The sequence below is a fragment of the Malaclemys terrapin genome, chromosome 9, assembly GCF_027887155.1.
Source record: "Malaclemys terrapin pileata isolate rMalTer1 chromosome 9, rMalTer1.hap1, whole genome shotgun sequence".
NCBI lineage: Eukaryota > Metazoa > Chordata > Testudines > Emydidae > Malaclemys > Malaclemys terrapin.
Genome location: NC_071513.1, coordinates 81,796,198 through 81,812,450, shown reverse-complemented (window position 1 = coordinate 81,812,450; position 16,253 = coordinate 81,796,198). Strand labels below are relative to the sequence as shown.

The 16,253-nt window shown below is 42.8% G+C and overlaps 1 protein-coding gene across 1 annotated transcript in view; it reads left to right on the top strand.

The window, feature by feature from the left end:
- Positions 1–16,253, top strand: part of PLCH1 (phospholipase C eta 1) — a 172,355-nt gene that overhangs the window by 22,177 nt on the left and 133,925 nt on the right. The window contains exon 2 of the mRNA XM_054040926.1: positions 7,005–7,122. Within this exon, the coding sequence (XP_053896901.1) occupies positions 7,044–7,122 (79 nt within the window). The 5' untranslated portion in view covers positions 7,005–7,043. The remainder of the gene's footprint in view (positions 1–7,004; positions 7,123–16,253) is intronic.

Here is a 16,253-nt window from a genome sequence, read left to right as displayed (position 1 = left end):
CGCTGACTCACACACAACTTTTAGTTGATTCATTTTTATTGAAAGAATAGTTCCTTTGACTTCATGTATTTCTAGAGGCTGCTTCATAGAATCCATCACTGAGCTGAGCTTAGATGTTAAGTACTTTTTAACTTAATGTATTGTGAATGGGTTCTTGCTGACTTACAATAACCTCTTTTTTGCTGAGGTAGGACGGTAACAGAGATCAGTCTTGTGCCAGTTCAGGGGCTGCTGACCCCTGAATTTTGCCTCTTATGAAATAGCGACATTACAGTTAAACCACAGCACCAGCTACCGATTACTTCAGAAGATTGTTTTATGTAAGTTAGGCCTAAACTACACACAGATTTTGTACTAATGTAACAATAATGACTATGGGTGTGGTTTTTATATTGAAAAAGTTATATGGTACAACCACCAGTATAGATGCAGTCATACCAGTATAAACAATGCTATAGTTTATTCCCCTTCACGTACAGAATAAACTGTATTGATATAACCATTTTTATACTGTTATAACTGAGTCCACATTAGGATTGTACCACTTTAAGTAGACCTAGGGTGACCAGACAGCAAATGTGAAAAATCGGGATGGGGGTGGGGGGTAATAGGAACCTATATAAGAAAAAGATCCAAAAATCAGGACTGTCCCTGTAAAATCAGGACATCTGGTCACCCTAAGTAGACCAGTATTGTTAAAGAAGAACAACTTTTGTGTGCAGACGAGCCCTTAGTATTTGCCATTATACTTGTTAGTCTTCGGAGAAGAGCCCATCCTTTTACTCTTTGTTTGTACAGTGTACAGTACCCAGGCCCTGATCCTGACTGGGGCTTCTCAGAGCTACCATAATACAAATAATAGTTTGATGAAAATGAAAGTACTTTTTAGAAGATTTTCTCAAATGTGAAGTAGTTGCATTTCCCTTATAATTCTGTCTTCATCTCTAATGTTGCAAAGAGTGCTTTTTTTTTTTTTTTGGTAAGTGTTTCCTGTGGTGTGGGAGAATCCTTTGTGCTAAGAACAAAAGGGGATATTGTATCAGCGTGGGACACAAAATAAAAGCTAGGCTGAAGCATTTCTTTGAAAGAGATTAAATGTATATTGGAAGTAATATTTTTGTTACAAATCCCCAGGCAACGTGAACTCTGTGGGTGCTGGAAAGGGCTAAGAAATTATCTTTTCTTTCTCACATAATCTTAGTGATGAAGGATTGATAAATAAAATGTACTTTCTTAATTAATTAATTAAAACATGACTTAGTTTTATCTTTTTCTCATTATCTGATCGTTAGCCTACAATTTTAATCTGATGTAACATGAATAAGTATGGTCTGTATCACCCCCAAACTTTGGGAAAACCTGGTTCGGAATTTCCCAGGTTGGGCTCCTTATTAATTATAACTAGGAGAGTGATTTTACTTCAACAGTGTTAATGAAAATTTATGAGTGATAAGGGCAAAAATCAAAGACATAGAAGAACACAACCACCAGCAGAAGTCACAGGTATTGTTGCTTAATACCCCATACAATCTTAACAGATTTAATTTTTAGTGTAATTAACCACATATTAGTGTAGGCTACTGACCTGTCTAGTACATTCCCGAGGGAGACTTTTATACCTATTACATTGGGCTAGAACAGAAAGAGACCACATCAGAACACACCAGTATTTGACAGCAATCAAAAGGAAAGTGACTTAAATTATCACTGGTTTCAGAATGGTAGCTGTGTTAGTCTATATCAGCAAAAACAACGAGGAGTCCTTGTGGCACCTTAGAGACTAACACATTTATTTGGGCATAAGCTTTTGTGGGCTAAAGCTTATGCCCAAATAAATGTGTTAATCTCTAAGGTGCCACAAGGACTCCTTGTTGTTTTTAAATGATCACTGTTGGTCACAGAATTGCCCAGAGGCAGCAAAACTCAATTTCAGAGTAAAGACAAAATTTGAAAGATAAGTAAAGAGGCCTAACATACCTGCCTAACTAAACCCCAGGGGAGAAAACAAAGTACACTTGTGCAACAGAATGGCTAACTAACAAAAACTACAACAGAAGCATGCATAAAAAGTGCATTATCACCTATTCAATGCTAATTCTGACATTTTAACCAACAATACACAAAGACCATTCACCCATGCCAACCCACCCAGCAGCTTCAGAGTAACATCCCGAGTCCCACAGAACGAAACTTTTTACAAACACACACTAACTGTTCCCCTCCCCGGAATGAAAATGTGCTGTATCTAGTTCATGAAATCAGTGGCAAAAATCCTGTTGACTTCAATAATAGCAGGATTGGGCCCAGGGTCATGACTCCTCCATCATAAAAAGTAGACAGAAGATTCATCAAATGAGTTACAAAAAACTTGGGATGATAATGAGATTAAAAACCCAGAAGTAGCAACGACCCAAATTTTTAAAGGTTTGTATGCCCAAGAGGAATGTGCAAAACACTCCTTTAAAAATTGGGGTCAAAAACTTCACATAATAAAAATAAAGAAAAATTAACATTTTATGCACAGAAAATGCTTTCTGCTCTCTCTTTTCTTTCTCCCTAAATATTATGCATGGTTTTCTTCCTTGATTTTCCCAAACAATCTGTTTTCTAATTCTGATAGTGTGTAAATGCCCTCCAGCATTGCCCCCTGCACTGAAAACCCATCAAAATCTTTAACACCTTCAATGTGTAATTAGAAAATACAAAACTCTTTGTGAGGTCTAAAATGTTTGTAGAGCTGCAGAGGTGTTTTCTGCTTAATTTGCTTTTTACAACTAATCATTCCATGGATGCTGTTGTGAGACAGTGGATAACTCTTCCAGGCAGCCATGCAGAGCTTTCCTGAGAGGAGGAGTGACTTTTTAGCCAAGCTTGTACAAAGTCTTTTTCACCCATGCATCCTTTTGCCTATGGTCATTTCAAAGAGGTTTATGACTCAGGTCTGGAGACTGTAGGGTGTGTTCAGGTTAAAAAAACACAACACATCAAATCTGGGGCCCTATTCTCCTACTAGGGGATATGCAGTGTTGTCAACCCCAAGGCTTCAAAAACATGAGACAAACCCAAATAAATTATGTGATTGGCTTAAAGATCACAAGATTTTTTAAAATTGCTGTTTTGGAGAGACCTGACTTCTAATTTTCACACTTTTTATGGAAACCTTCATCTTTTTAATTATTTGTTTATATCATGGTAACACTAAGATCAGGATTGGGCCCTGTTGTGGTAGGTGCTCTACAAGCAGAGTGGTGGATCCCTGCCCTGAAGAGCTTATAGTCTAGGTGGAAGATGGACACAGTGTGAAGGGTTGGGGATGGGAAAACAATTAAATATATATAAAAAATGTATACATAAATTTCATTTGTTTTTTCAATTTTGTAATTACATAAGTAAAAGACATCAACTGTCCCTCAGCCAGCTCCCCTAGCAGTCCCTCAGTCTAGCTATGAAATGGTGACTGATTTCTTGTAGGAGCTGTGACAGAAGTGTGTCTCTAGAAGAGATTTGAAGGAGAAGGGGGAGCAGCCTTACAGATCAGTTCAGAGAGTGTTTCAGGATAAGAGGCAGCATGGAAGAAAGGGGATGAAAGGATGAAGGTGTTTGCTGGAGGAGCATAGAAGAAGGTAGTTGAGGCAGGCAGCACTGGAAGAGTGGAGGAGGGAGGGTGATAACTAGGTGACAAGAGCAAGTTTATAGGAAGGGGACAGAGCTGTGGCAGGCTTTGAAGGTAAAGACAGGAAGCTTGTACTTGATATGATGGGAAACTGGAAGGACTGGGGGGGCTGCAGAGCAATAGTCTAAGGAGATTATTTTAGCAGCAGCATTTTGTCTGAATCAGAAAACGGCATTTATACTCATTTGTGCATGTGGAGGAAAATTCAACCTGGAACAAACACAAAATGCAAGCACAGCAAACGGGGAGAAGGGGACTCCCACTTTTCCTTCTGGCAGACTGAACCTTTCCCTCTCAGCCCCTTTCCTTCCCTAGACATGAGCATTCAGCAGCTCCTTTTATTATTGTTTATATTAATCATGTTTATTACAGTAGTGCCAAAGGGCCAACCAAGAGTGGTGCCCCATTGTGCTAGGTTCTGTACAGAGAGTCATAGACGCTCCCTGCCCCGAAGAGTTTACAATCTAAAAAGACCAGACAGACACATGATAGGGGAAGAGGTGGAACACAGAAGTAGAGTGAACTTTGTGATGGCAGTTACATGTTTGCCGGGGCGGGGTGTGTGTGTGATGAGATGGGTTTACTTAGGAGGGAAGGAAGTGAGCAGGAGAGGAGGATAAGGGGGTCAGGTGAGGAGTGAAGCTGACTGAAGAGACTGAGGGTGCGAAGAGTGGAGCAAACAGCCATTCAGCTCAGGGCAGAGAAAGTCCAGCTAAAACTGTAGAAAGTTCTTTGAATGTGCCGAGGTCCCTGCTTTCCCTGCACCTGCTCCTACCAGCTGGAGTCTCTGGCTGGCTGCTATCTGCAGTTTTCTCCTTAGGCCACATGGTTGTGGGGAGAGGAGGCACCCACCATCCTGGGGATGAGATGAGCAGAGACCGCATCCAAAGGGGCAGGAACTCAGTGCAGCTGCAGAGCATACTGCAGGCTCCTCACCTGCAAAGGGGACTGCTCTGCTGCAGACTGGGGAGGATGCTGCACTGCTAGGATTACTCCTTCCACTGCTGTTCCCCTTTCTTAGCACCTGCCTGGATTATGACTCCTTACTGTACCCCAATGGGGAAAGGAGGAGGAGGTGGGAGAGCTGGAGAGACTGCTAGTGCCATATGGCCAATTCAATGGCCTTGCCTGCCTTAAGACTTTGCCCCACTCAGGAGTGCACTGTGCAGAAGAGGTGCACAGAAAATGCAGGCTGCAGTGTTAGAGAGGTAGGGTGGTCCAGTGGTTAGGGCACTATCCTAGGACTTGAGACACCTAGGTTATGTTCCCTGCTTTGCCACAGATGTCCTGTGACCATAGGTAAGCCACTTAGTCTCTCTGTGTCTCAGTGCCCCTCTGCAAAATGGGGATAACAGCATTGCCCTGCCTCAGAGGTGTGATGAGGATAGGTACATTAAAGATTATATGGAGCTCTGTTACTATGGTGTTGGGGACCATATAAGTATCTTAGTGAGGAAGCTGGAGGGAGGTCAGTCAAAATTCTTGGGTTTGCCTGCTGCTCGCTCATACTAATGCTGATTGACAATAGAGTGAATGCTGGCTACGTGGTGCCAGATTTTCAAATGCTGAGCAACCACAATTGAGGCCAAATTTTCAAAAGAGCTACAATCCCATTGAGGCACCAAAATAATTGGTCAGATTTTATTATTACTACAATGCCTAGTAGTCCTAGTCATGGACTGGGACCACATCAAAAGTGTTTAGCATCCAGCCCCCATTTTCACCTTGGGGGGTACTTTGGAAAATCTGGCTGCTTATTTGATGCCTAAATGGATGCTGACCTCTTTTGAAAATGTGATCCTAATAGTGGTGCTGAGCTCTTTTGGAAATTGGATCTTTAATGTTGTAAGTAACAAACCCTATTGTGAAGGGACTATTCATGACAGATCTATAAACCCCTTTATTTGACAGGTTGAGCCTTAACCAAGTCTGTACTAACAGGCCCTGCTATGATGGGATGGATTTTGCAAGGCCCATTGCTAATTAACAAAAGGTTGGAATTCTTCACAAATGAATTTAGTAAAATGGTTTGAATAAGTAAAGCTTTGTTTTGAGATATATCCACCAGCTTTTTAAGAGTTACATTTTATCTTCTCTGGCCATGTCTGCACTAGTGAGCTTACAGCGGCACAGCTGTACCGACGCAGCTCGCCGCTGTAAGATCATTCATGTAGCAGTTCTATGCTCTCTTGTCAACATAATAAAACCACCTCAACCAGCAGCGGTAGCTATGGCAACAAGAGAAGCTCTCCCGCGGACAGCTATGCACACTACCGCTTATGCAAATGAAACTTATGTTGCTCAGGGGAGTGTTTTTTCCGCACCCCAGAGCAACATAAGATTTGCCGACATAAATGGTAGTGTAGACATCACCTCTGATCCCTGAAAATAATAGTTCCAACTGTTTACATTGTCTTCTCTTTTAGCAATGGAACAGAAGACTTAACTCGTGGTCCAAATACTCACAAGCACTGAAGGGCTGATTTTTTTTTCTCAGCTACACACGTTTTTCACTTAGCTTGTCTTTGTTTAAAATTTGATTAGAGTGCATTTTCATTTTAATTGACTCATAAATATTAATGGACTGATTAAGCAAAATTGGCTGCTGGAGCTATTAAGTTCTGAGAGATTTCTGGGGCCTGTTATCAGAAAGGTTACTGTCTGTTCTGAGGGCTATCACTGCTAGCATTCTGTAGTAAATTCCCCTTGAAGAGTCTCTTCATAGGCTTGCTCCTGCTGCTCTTGAAAACCCACACTGCCTTCAACTGGAGCAGGATTGGACCCTCAGTCCTAACACGAGTGGGTATTTTTCCAGCTGCCAGAATGTCAGTCAGCTGAGGAGCCACTGTAAAGGGGCCATGGCCTGAAGTTTTTGGCGTCACCTTGACTGACTACTTTTTTCCAGAGGTCAGCTAAGGAGTGGGTGAACAGGGACAAATGGCTCAAAGATGAATCTTCTTCCCCACCCCAATCAAGCTGCTTGGAGGAGCTGGAATCCTGCAGAGCAGACAGGAAATTGAGGTGTGAATTAGTATAGTCTGGAGAGTTAAACTGTGGATGTTGTGTGCTGTAATAGGTTCTTAGGTGCCTAGATATCTTGGAGATGGGCACATTAGAAATCCTGAGAATGACAGGCGACAGACACTAGTCATTGTAGCATTTTGAGTAAAGCTGTTGGGCTATTTTGCATAAAGAATGCCAATAAACATACCTTTATTACAACTATAATAATTAGATATGTCTTTCTTTTTGTTTAATAGAGAGAGAAGGTGTGTGCGGTAAGATGGACACCTTTCTATTATCTATAATTGTATTCTGTTTCATTTTGCAGGGTAATTGTCTTTGATGCTGAGCAGAAAGTCTTGTTACAATGAGTTATTGGAGCCTGGATAAGAAAAATTGTCTGCAGTACTGCAGACATTTTTTAGTGGACAATGGTGTATTTCATGGTAAGCTGCGTGTTTTCTTTTCATTTCTTACTTCACTTGGATGCAACTGAAATTTTATAGTGGCACATAACTAGGTAATAATTATCTTCTTGTAGATAATAAAAAGTAGATTTAGTAATGCTTTTTAATGTTTTGGAGTTACAGTTTTTACTTGGCAAGATAATAGGGCATATTAGTTTGTTATGGAAGTGCTTGTTGAAGCATACCACTTTAATTACAATTTACTATAATAAAAATGTATTGATTGATGGTGTAGGTCAAGGGTATCATGTAAACATATCAGGGAAAGTTCTGCTTTTATACTTCTGATGATGGCCAGAAATACTGGAGAAAATCCTGCAGTTTACAATTTTTCCCATGCTTTGGGCATAGTCATATTCTGTGTCTTTTATGTTTAAGACAGACAGTCATATTCAGTACTGATGTGTTTCCATTGACGTTCATGGTGTTGCACCCAGTTATATCAGGGTTGAATTTGTGCCAAAATCTCCAAGATCACTTAAGCTCTATTAAACTGCAAGCTCCCTGGTAAAGTGGCAGTTCAGCAGGCAGTACTGTCAGGCCCTGGTGGAGATGTAGTTTCCATTTGTGCTGAAAGAGAACTGTGGGGGACGTGGGAGGAGGATTTTTGGTTGGTGTAGCTGACCAGGTCTAGATTAAAGCTGTGTTCCTTAGGTAGGCAGCTTTGTAGCTGGCCAAGAGGCTTGTGAACATCCCTGTGTTGAATAACGTGCTTTTAATTTCTTGTCAATTCATATGACTGTATATTTTAATGAGTATTGGAGACTTTCAAGATAACTGCTTTGACTAGCTGAATCTACAGTCCAGAGTTTTTTAAAGCAATAATCAAACCTTTCATTTAAGTCTTTTTGTTAATGTCAATATTTTCCCCAGTTCATCTTGCATTTTCCCATTTGTCTCTCAATATGGACAGCATGTGCTTGAATGAATGAGGTGCAGTAGGTTCCTTAGTATGTAGAGCTCAGCTACAGGAGGGATAGAGACTGCCTAAAGTCCTGCCTATGCTGTAACTCTTAACTAAGTTTGTACTACTGTAGTTAGTGACATGGCACAACATAGTTAATACTCAGTAAGCATGGCAGCTAACACTGGGTCACCCTTTTCAGAGACTAGGCTGACATATAGTTGTCCTCCTGTAACTGGTTTGGCATGCGGCTTTTGTATATTATATCCGTGATACCCCCACCACCACACACATGCCACCCAGGCCAGTTGTCCTTCCTCCCAGCTCTCTGTGTATCCCAGAGTGCACTGAACCCAGGTGATGCTGGTGCCACTCTGTGTTCATGTACTCACGGTACTATATTCCCCTGCTGAGACACTGGAGATAGCTGCCCAATTTTTTCCAGAATGCACCAATACAAATAGTTGAACAAAGCGGTAGGTGTGAATGCACACACACGGCTGTGTTACGAATAAGGTTTCTGTGTGGACACAACTCAGTTGTATATTTTGTAACTATGTTAGGTGAGTGTCATGAACTAGTTACAAAAGCACTGTATTGGTAGTACAGACAGGGCCATAGTCGGGATCATGCTCAAGGCTGTTCACCACCTAACAGTAGTAAAACATGTTTTTGTGATATGTTCAAAGTGAGCCGTAGTCACTGCTCTGTTTCATCTCTGCAGCCCCATTGACATCACTGGGGTTGGACAGGTGTAGCTAATGGCTGAATATTGCCCCAGTACATGATACAACATACCTAATGTGGACTCATACTGCCCCTGTGATGATGGTCTAACACACTGCAATATATTTATGATAAGATGTAAGGCCTGATTCTCCTCTCACTTACAGTTGGGCAAAGCAGGAGTAATTCTACTCTAATCAGTCATTCTGATTCTGAGTGTCATTGTTGCTGGGCCATAAGAACCCCAACCCCTCTTGAGTTCCCCATGGTTTATATTAAATGTGGGCCGTAGGAAACAGAAACTCTGGGTCACAGGACACTGGCCATGCGTACTTCCCTCCCAGGAACATCTCCTCCCATCACCTCCTTCCCCCTTACATATCCCGTATGGCAGAGGCTGGGAAGGGGAGTGAAGCAGGGTCCTTATGTTTACTGTATACTAGCCAGAGGAGGCCTTCTGTCTTAGGGGTGTTCCCCAAAGGCAGTGCCCATCAGCTTTCCAACCCCTGTACCCCACCAGAGTAGTGTCCTTGGGGATCACAGTGGAGAATCAGGCCTAGTGACTTATGCTAGTGTAAAATTGGTGTAATTTAGGCAACAATCAGACCCATAATTTTACAGCTGCAGTCATCTAGGCAATTGCTGTGTGTGGTGGGGCGGCTGCCCCACGCCCGGAGAGTGTGGGCTGCGGCAGGCCCGGGTGCCTGTATAGCCCGGCAGCCAATAAGAGAAGGGCTTGTTGTGAGCCAATCAGAACCCAGATTGGGGACAGCCAATCAGGGCCAGGCTCAGCCATATAAAAGACTGCTCAGGGAGCGAGCGGTTAGTCTGTCCCAGGCCTTCAGAGGGGAAGGTCTGTCTCCAGAGCTGGGAGGCCAGTACCACAGACAGCGCAGTGCAGGCCAACCTTGGAGAGCGGGAGAAGGCCCTACTCTGTAGCCTGGCCGGCGGCAGGCCTTGAAGGAAAGGGCCTAGCGGGAAGAAGAGCCGTTGGGGAAGCGGTCCAGAGGAACAGACAGAGGAGGAAGGAGAAGGAGGGCAGCGAGGCTGTCACTAGAGGGCCTCTGGACTGGGACTCAGAGTAGTGGGTGGGCCTGGCTCCCCCCTCTTTTTCCCCTTGGCAGTACACCCAGCCATAGGCTGCAGGGAGCGGCCAGCAGAAACTACACCGGATCCCGGGCTGTAGGGATCGGACTTGGAGGTGTAGGACTGTTGATCATCCAGCCCCCGGAAGGAGGTGTGAATGGACAAAGGGACACTGTCGGAGGGCAGTGTTCCAGAAGAGGACACCGTGCGTCAGGAGCAATGCGGGTCCACACGCCAACCAAAGGCGGGACGACAGATGGGACACCACCAGAAGGAGGCGCTCTACTGGATCGAACCAATTCCCCAAGACGACCGGTAGGAGGTGCTGCGGTGGTGAGTTCCAACCTTGTCACACTGTGGAAAACTGGAGTCTGTATGGTTTATTAAAATTAGATATGCTATTTTAATCACTAAGTGCTGCAGGACTAAGCAAGGTGAGGAAGTGTTCTCCACTTATAAAAGGGGTACAGGGTAACCAATTCCTTACAGAGGGGTCCAAGGTTATTCTCCCTAGGAAAATATTTGAAAGCATATAATTTGATGGAATCTGGTGGATTCCAAAGTAAAACCTCCACCCTTCAGAATTAACTTTTACCTCAGACTCAGAAAGTTATCTCTGGAGTTACGGTTTTGTATATCAAGAGGACAGGGATGAACTCCATCAGGGACAGAGAAATCCCTGTGTATCCCTCTTCTCTCTTAACACTGGTGAAAATGATGGCTGTTTCTTTCAGAGCTGGCTATTAGTACAAGTGAAGTAGGTGATTGATTAGGGCCCTGCCATTTTGGGTTTTTGCAAGCTTTGTGATTCATGAGCTGGCTCTTCTGAAGCCAGATCTGGCTGGGAGATAACTCCTAACCTGATCCCTTCCCTCCAGCAGTTTGGGCTCCTGTTGTTGCTTGGGGCCTGGTTGCTGCCAGTCATAAAATTGATCCTGCTTATTATGATCATAGTAATCCTTATATTTAATACAAGGATCTAACTTAAACCAGCCAAAGCAGAGAGATTCAAGAGTTATGGCTGTCACCTTCTGTATCTGTACTCATGAAATCCTTGCCCTGTTGAAGTCAATGGCAAAACTCCTACTGACTTTAATGCGGCCAGGATTTCGCCCATGGTATCTATGTAGTGCAGGAAGGTCACAAGGGTTTTTGTGGAACTATGTGTAGTGAATGTGCTAAAATAACGTTTGTGCTAAAATTTGCAGTGCTAAGTTTTGTGCTGAGTTACTTGAGTTTGCACATGTCACTTAATGCAGGATTTAGCTTGAAATACTGCACAATGTTTTGCTAGTGTCACTGCCTCTAAGGGTATGTCTACACTACCCGCCGGATCGGCGGACAGCGATCGATCCAGTGGGGGTCGATTTATCGCGTCTTGTCTAGATAAATCTATCTCCAAGCACTCTCCCATTGACTCCTGTACTCCACTGCCACGAGAGGCGCAGGCGGAGTCAATGGGGGAGTGGCAGCAGTTGACTCACCATGGTGAAGACACCACGATCTAAGTACGGTGACTTCAGCAACGTGAATAACATTATTCATGTAGCTGAAGTTGCGTAACTTAGATCGATCCCTTCCCCCCCTCCCCAGTGTAGACCAGGCCTTACTGCCTTACTGTATAATATATATTTCTTTAAAAAGAACAGAAGTACTTGTGGCACCTTAGAGACTAACAAATTTATTTGAGCATAAGCTTTCGTGGGCTACAGCCCACTTCTTCAGATACATAGAATGGAACATACAGAGAGCATGAAAAAGTGGGAAAATTGAAATCATGGTGGAATTCCTTAAGAGCTTCTTTTCCATTGGTCCAGACGATGAAGATGTCATCAATGTAGCACAAGTAGAGTAGGGGCGTTAGGGGATGAGAGCTAAAGAAGCGTTGTTCTAAGTCAGCCATAAAAATGTTGGCATACTGTGGGGCCATGCGGGTACCCGGCACTGCTATGGCTGTCACCTTCAGCCCCCAACTAAAACCTCTCCAGCGCATCATCAAAGATCTACAACCTATCCTGAAAGATGATCCCTCGCTCTCACAGATCTTGGGAGACAGACCTGTTCTTGCTTACAGACAACCCCCCAACCTGAAGCAAATACTAACCAGCAACCACACATCACTGAACAAAAACACTGACCCAGGAACCTATCCTTGCAACAAACCCGATGCCAACTCTGTCCACATATCTATTCAAGTGACACCATCATAGGACCTAATCACATCAGCCATGCCATCAGGGGCTCGTTCACCTGCACATCTACCATCATGTGCCAGCAATGCCCCTCTGCCATGTACATTAGCCAAACCGGACAGTCTCTATGCAAAAGAATTAATGGACACAAATCTGACATCAGGAATCATAACATTCAAAAACCAGTAGGAGAACACTTTAACCTGTCAGGTCATTCAATGACAGACCTGCAGATGACAATTTTGCAACAGAGAAGCTTCAAAAACAGACTCCAGCGAGAAATTGCTAAGCTGGAATTGATATGCAAACTAGATACAATCAACTTAGGCTTGAATAGGGACTGGGAATGGCTGAGCCATTACAAACATTGAATCTATCTCCCCTTGTAAGTATTCTCACACTTCTTATCTAACTGTCTGTACTGAGCTATCTTGATTATCGCTTCAAAAGTTTTTTTTTTTTTCCTCTTACTTAATTGGCCTCTCAGAGTTGGTAAGACAACTCCCACCTTTTCATGCTCTCTGTATGTGTATATATATATCTCCTCAATATATGTTCCATTCTATATGCATCCGAAGAAGTGGGCTGTAGCCCACGAAAGCTTATGCTCAAATAAATTTGTTAGTCTCTAAGGTGCCACAAGTACTCCTGTTCTTTTTGTGGATACAGACTAACACGGCTGCTACTCTGAAACCTGTCATATATTTCTTTGGCAGCTTTAGCTGTTTAAATGTTAGACAGGTACACAAGGGGGCAGTATAGGACTTAATATAAAGTTGCATTCTTTTAATAAATTTTAACCTACAAAGTATCTAAAAGATTGTACATCTTTAAACAATGACGCGTGTTTTTGGAAATAATAAGTACTCGAAAGCTTACAGTTAGCAAAATGAATCAGAATTATGTAACTATTAACATAGTCATTTTAAAAGTTTTTTGGATATCGAATAAACATTTCAATTTCCAGTTTCTAAATGAGAGACAATGTAACTGTAATTACTGCATACAATTACTGAATACACTATAAAGAAGCTCTTTATATAGTGGAGACTATTCAAAAGATAATTTAAAAAAAAAAAAAGGAACTTCTGAGATTCTGCCACAAATGTAAATTACAGTGTTTCCTGCAGAGGGGGAAAAAGTTCCTCTTTTCATTGTAAGCTAACTTGAGTTAGCTTTTTTCTTCAAGTGACTTGCTTGTGGTTACAGACGAAGTCTGTAGCAGAGCAGAGTTGAACCCCCGTCTCTGGCTAGGTTTTCTCAAATAGAATTGTTGAGTCACGAAAAGGACATTTAAACAATCTATTGAGAAATTTGGCTCCTCCTGGCACACCTGGAATGCACTGTGCATTCACACACTCAAGGGCTCCCAGTGGTGCACAGATGATCACACAATGATTTGGAGTAGAGTTGCTTTGAGCACAGCTGCTGACTGTTGCACTAGCACTGTTGCACTGTGGACTACAAGCACTGGTGTAATAACCCCATTGATGAAGTAGTTCTCTCAGTACTTTCCTGCAGTGGCCTGAGTGATCTACTTTCAGCACTCCACAGCACAGGTGTCAAGTTTGCTAAAGACACTTCTACTAACATCCTTGTACATACTGTGGAGCTCGTGGGGCACTAGTTTACAACATTGTCCTGCATTTAACTCCTTTAGCATCAGCCAGGCCTCAGGAACAGGCTTCCATATTCTGTGACCGCAGCAATTTTATACCCATGTTATTTACTTTAGCCTAAATTCTTTGTTAATATATGGAACTGAATAGAGTTTGTGCACATAAAATGCTATATCTAGTTTTAGAGCCTTTAATCCTTGGCTACTGAGTAGGATGCATCTTGAGTTAATACAATATATGAACTAATTGGATTAATTAATATTGTGGAAGTAGAGAAAAGGATAAAGGGAATTTGAACTCAGATATTTTAGTTTCTAGGAATAGAGTAAGAGTCAGGCTAACACTAGCTCTAATAAGGTGAGATTTCAAGGCAGGGCCTGGGCAAGTGGAAAACGAGTGTGGAAAAAACTGTAAGAGATACTGTTTTTCGACCTTGTGTTAGATAAGAATGGAATACAGACTGTAGCAGGAACTGCTGAGAAAAGTAAGATATCAGAAGGAATATGTATAAACAAGATGTGGTTGTTGATCATTGTCTGTAACAAAAGGTATAAATGCTTGCCCTAATTGTTTATCTAACAGAGACCAGCCTAGGGAGGGGAACCCCTGCCCGTGTGTACTCTCCCGTGCATATTGCAATTGCTCGTAATAAAGCTGCCTCTGGCTTGTTCCTTCAAACTCAGAGTAAGGACATTGTTTTCTTCCACAATTTCATTACAGGTGGCCTGTAATAACTGAAGACACCCAGATAGTAGTTTTTAAAATAAGTTCTTTAATTTCATTTCATACATAAAAAAATCCTTGAGTCCCTGCACAGTCCTTATACAGGCAAAATTCCCATGGGCCAAATTCTTCCCTGAAATGTATCCCATGCAGTCACAGTGCCTGCGGTGTACGAAGAAGATGTAAATGGAGCTCGAACTGGGGTGTAAATAGAATGGGGTTCTAGAAGATCTAAATTTCCTGACAGTTACTGTCCTTGGTAATTGTAACTATGGAAAGGATTTGACTTAGTGAGAATTTGGCTAGAGCAGGGGTTCTCAAACGTCATTGCATTGCGACCCCCTTCTGACAACAAAAATTACTACACGATGCCAGGAGGGGGACCAAATCAGAGGAAGAGGAAGGGGTCAAAGCCCAAGCCCAAGGGCTTCAGCCCCAGACAGGGAGCCTTTAACCTGAGCCCCACTGCCCAGGGCTGTGGGGCTCAGGCTTCCGCCCTGAGCCCCAGCAAATCTAAGCCAGCCCTGGTGACCCCATTAAAATGGGGTCGTGACCCACTCTGGGGTCCTGACCCACAGTTTGAGAACTGCTGGGCTAGAGTAATGGCTATTATTTGTACAGTGCCTAGCACAATGGGGTCAAGGTCTATGACTAAGGCTCATGGGTGCTATGATAATATAAATACATAAAATTAATTATTAATATTGGATTTGTACATATACACTATTTTTTAACCACATTAGCCCATCTACAGGGACAGTTTCAGTACTGCTATGACTCCTTTAGGCCAAATTCTACTCAGTCACACTGGTATAAACTGCACTGATTACAGTGGAGTTACAGCAGGGATACATTTTACCCATATTTCCAATAAATATAAATATTAAAATTTAATACAGTCCGTATGACTGGCCTGAGTCCTGGGAGTCGGCTTCTTCCTGAGAACTGCAGTGCAGTGTACAGTAAACCTTTTCTTCGAGCAGGCCCAGGGCTACAGGGCTGCTTTACTGTGATTCGCTGGTAAGATCTGTTAGCACGCGAAGTTTCTCATTGCTTGTCACATTTACCAGGACTCTGTCCCAAACACTGTAGGGAGCAGTCCTTCACTGGCTAGGAGAGGCAGTAGGTGAGTTAATAGGTCTGTTCATCCTCTGGAGTCTATGGGCTGGTTCCTCAGCTGGTGTAAATTGGGATAGCTACACTGAAGGTAATGGGGCTACCCTGCTATACACCAGCTGAGGCCTGGCACTATGGTTCTATGGATGCTTCCAGGAGCCAACTTCTTGCCCAGCTGCAGTAGAATCAACAGCAACTTGCTCCCTTCATCTGCTGTTGTCCTATTATTTGCAAGGGACACTTGCAAGGAGGCGAGAAGTGCGACTGCTGCTTCAGAGGGAAGGAGCTGGCTCAGGATGAATGGCGCTAAATAAATACAAGATAGTTTTCCTTTGATTTTATGTTCAAATGTCTGTTACTTTCCAAAATGATGGTGATATTGCCGAAGTCCAAGGCACCTGTAAAATGAAGGCAGGTATTATCATGATGATCAGTATTAAATAATAAATAAAAAGTAAGGCAAAATATCCTGCAAAATATTTCTCCATCTTCGCTCTATCAAAACTCCCAAGGGACTGAGGGCAGGTCAACACTTAAAATCCTGCACTGATGCAGCTGCGGCACTGTAGCTTGTCAGTGAAGATGCTCCTATGTTGAGAGAGGCAGTAGCTATATCAGCGGGAGAAGCTTTGCTTTCAACATAACGCTGTCTATATGGGGGTTAGGTTGATATAACTATGTTGCTCAGGGATATGGATTTTTCATGCCCCTGAGCGACATAGTTATACTGATATAGTGTAGACC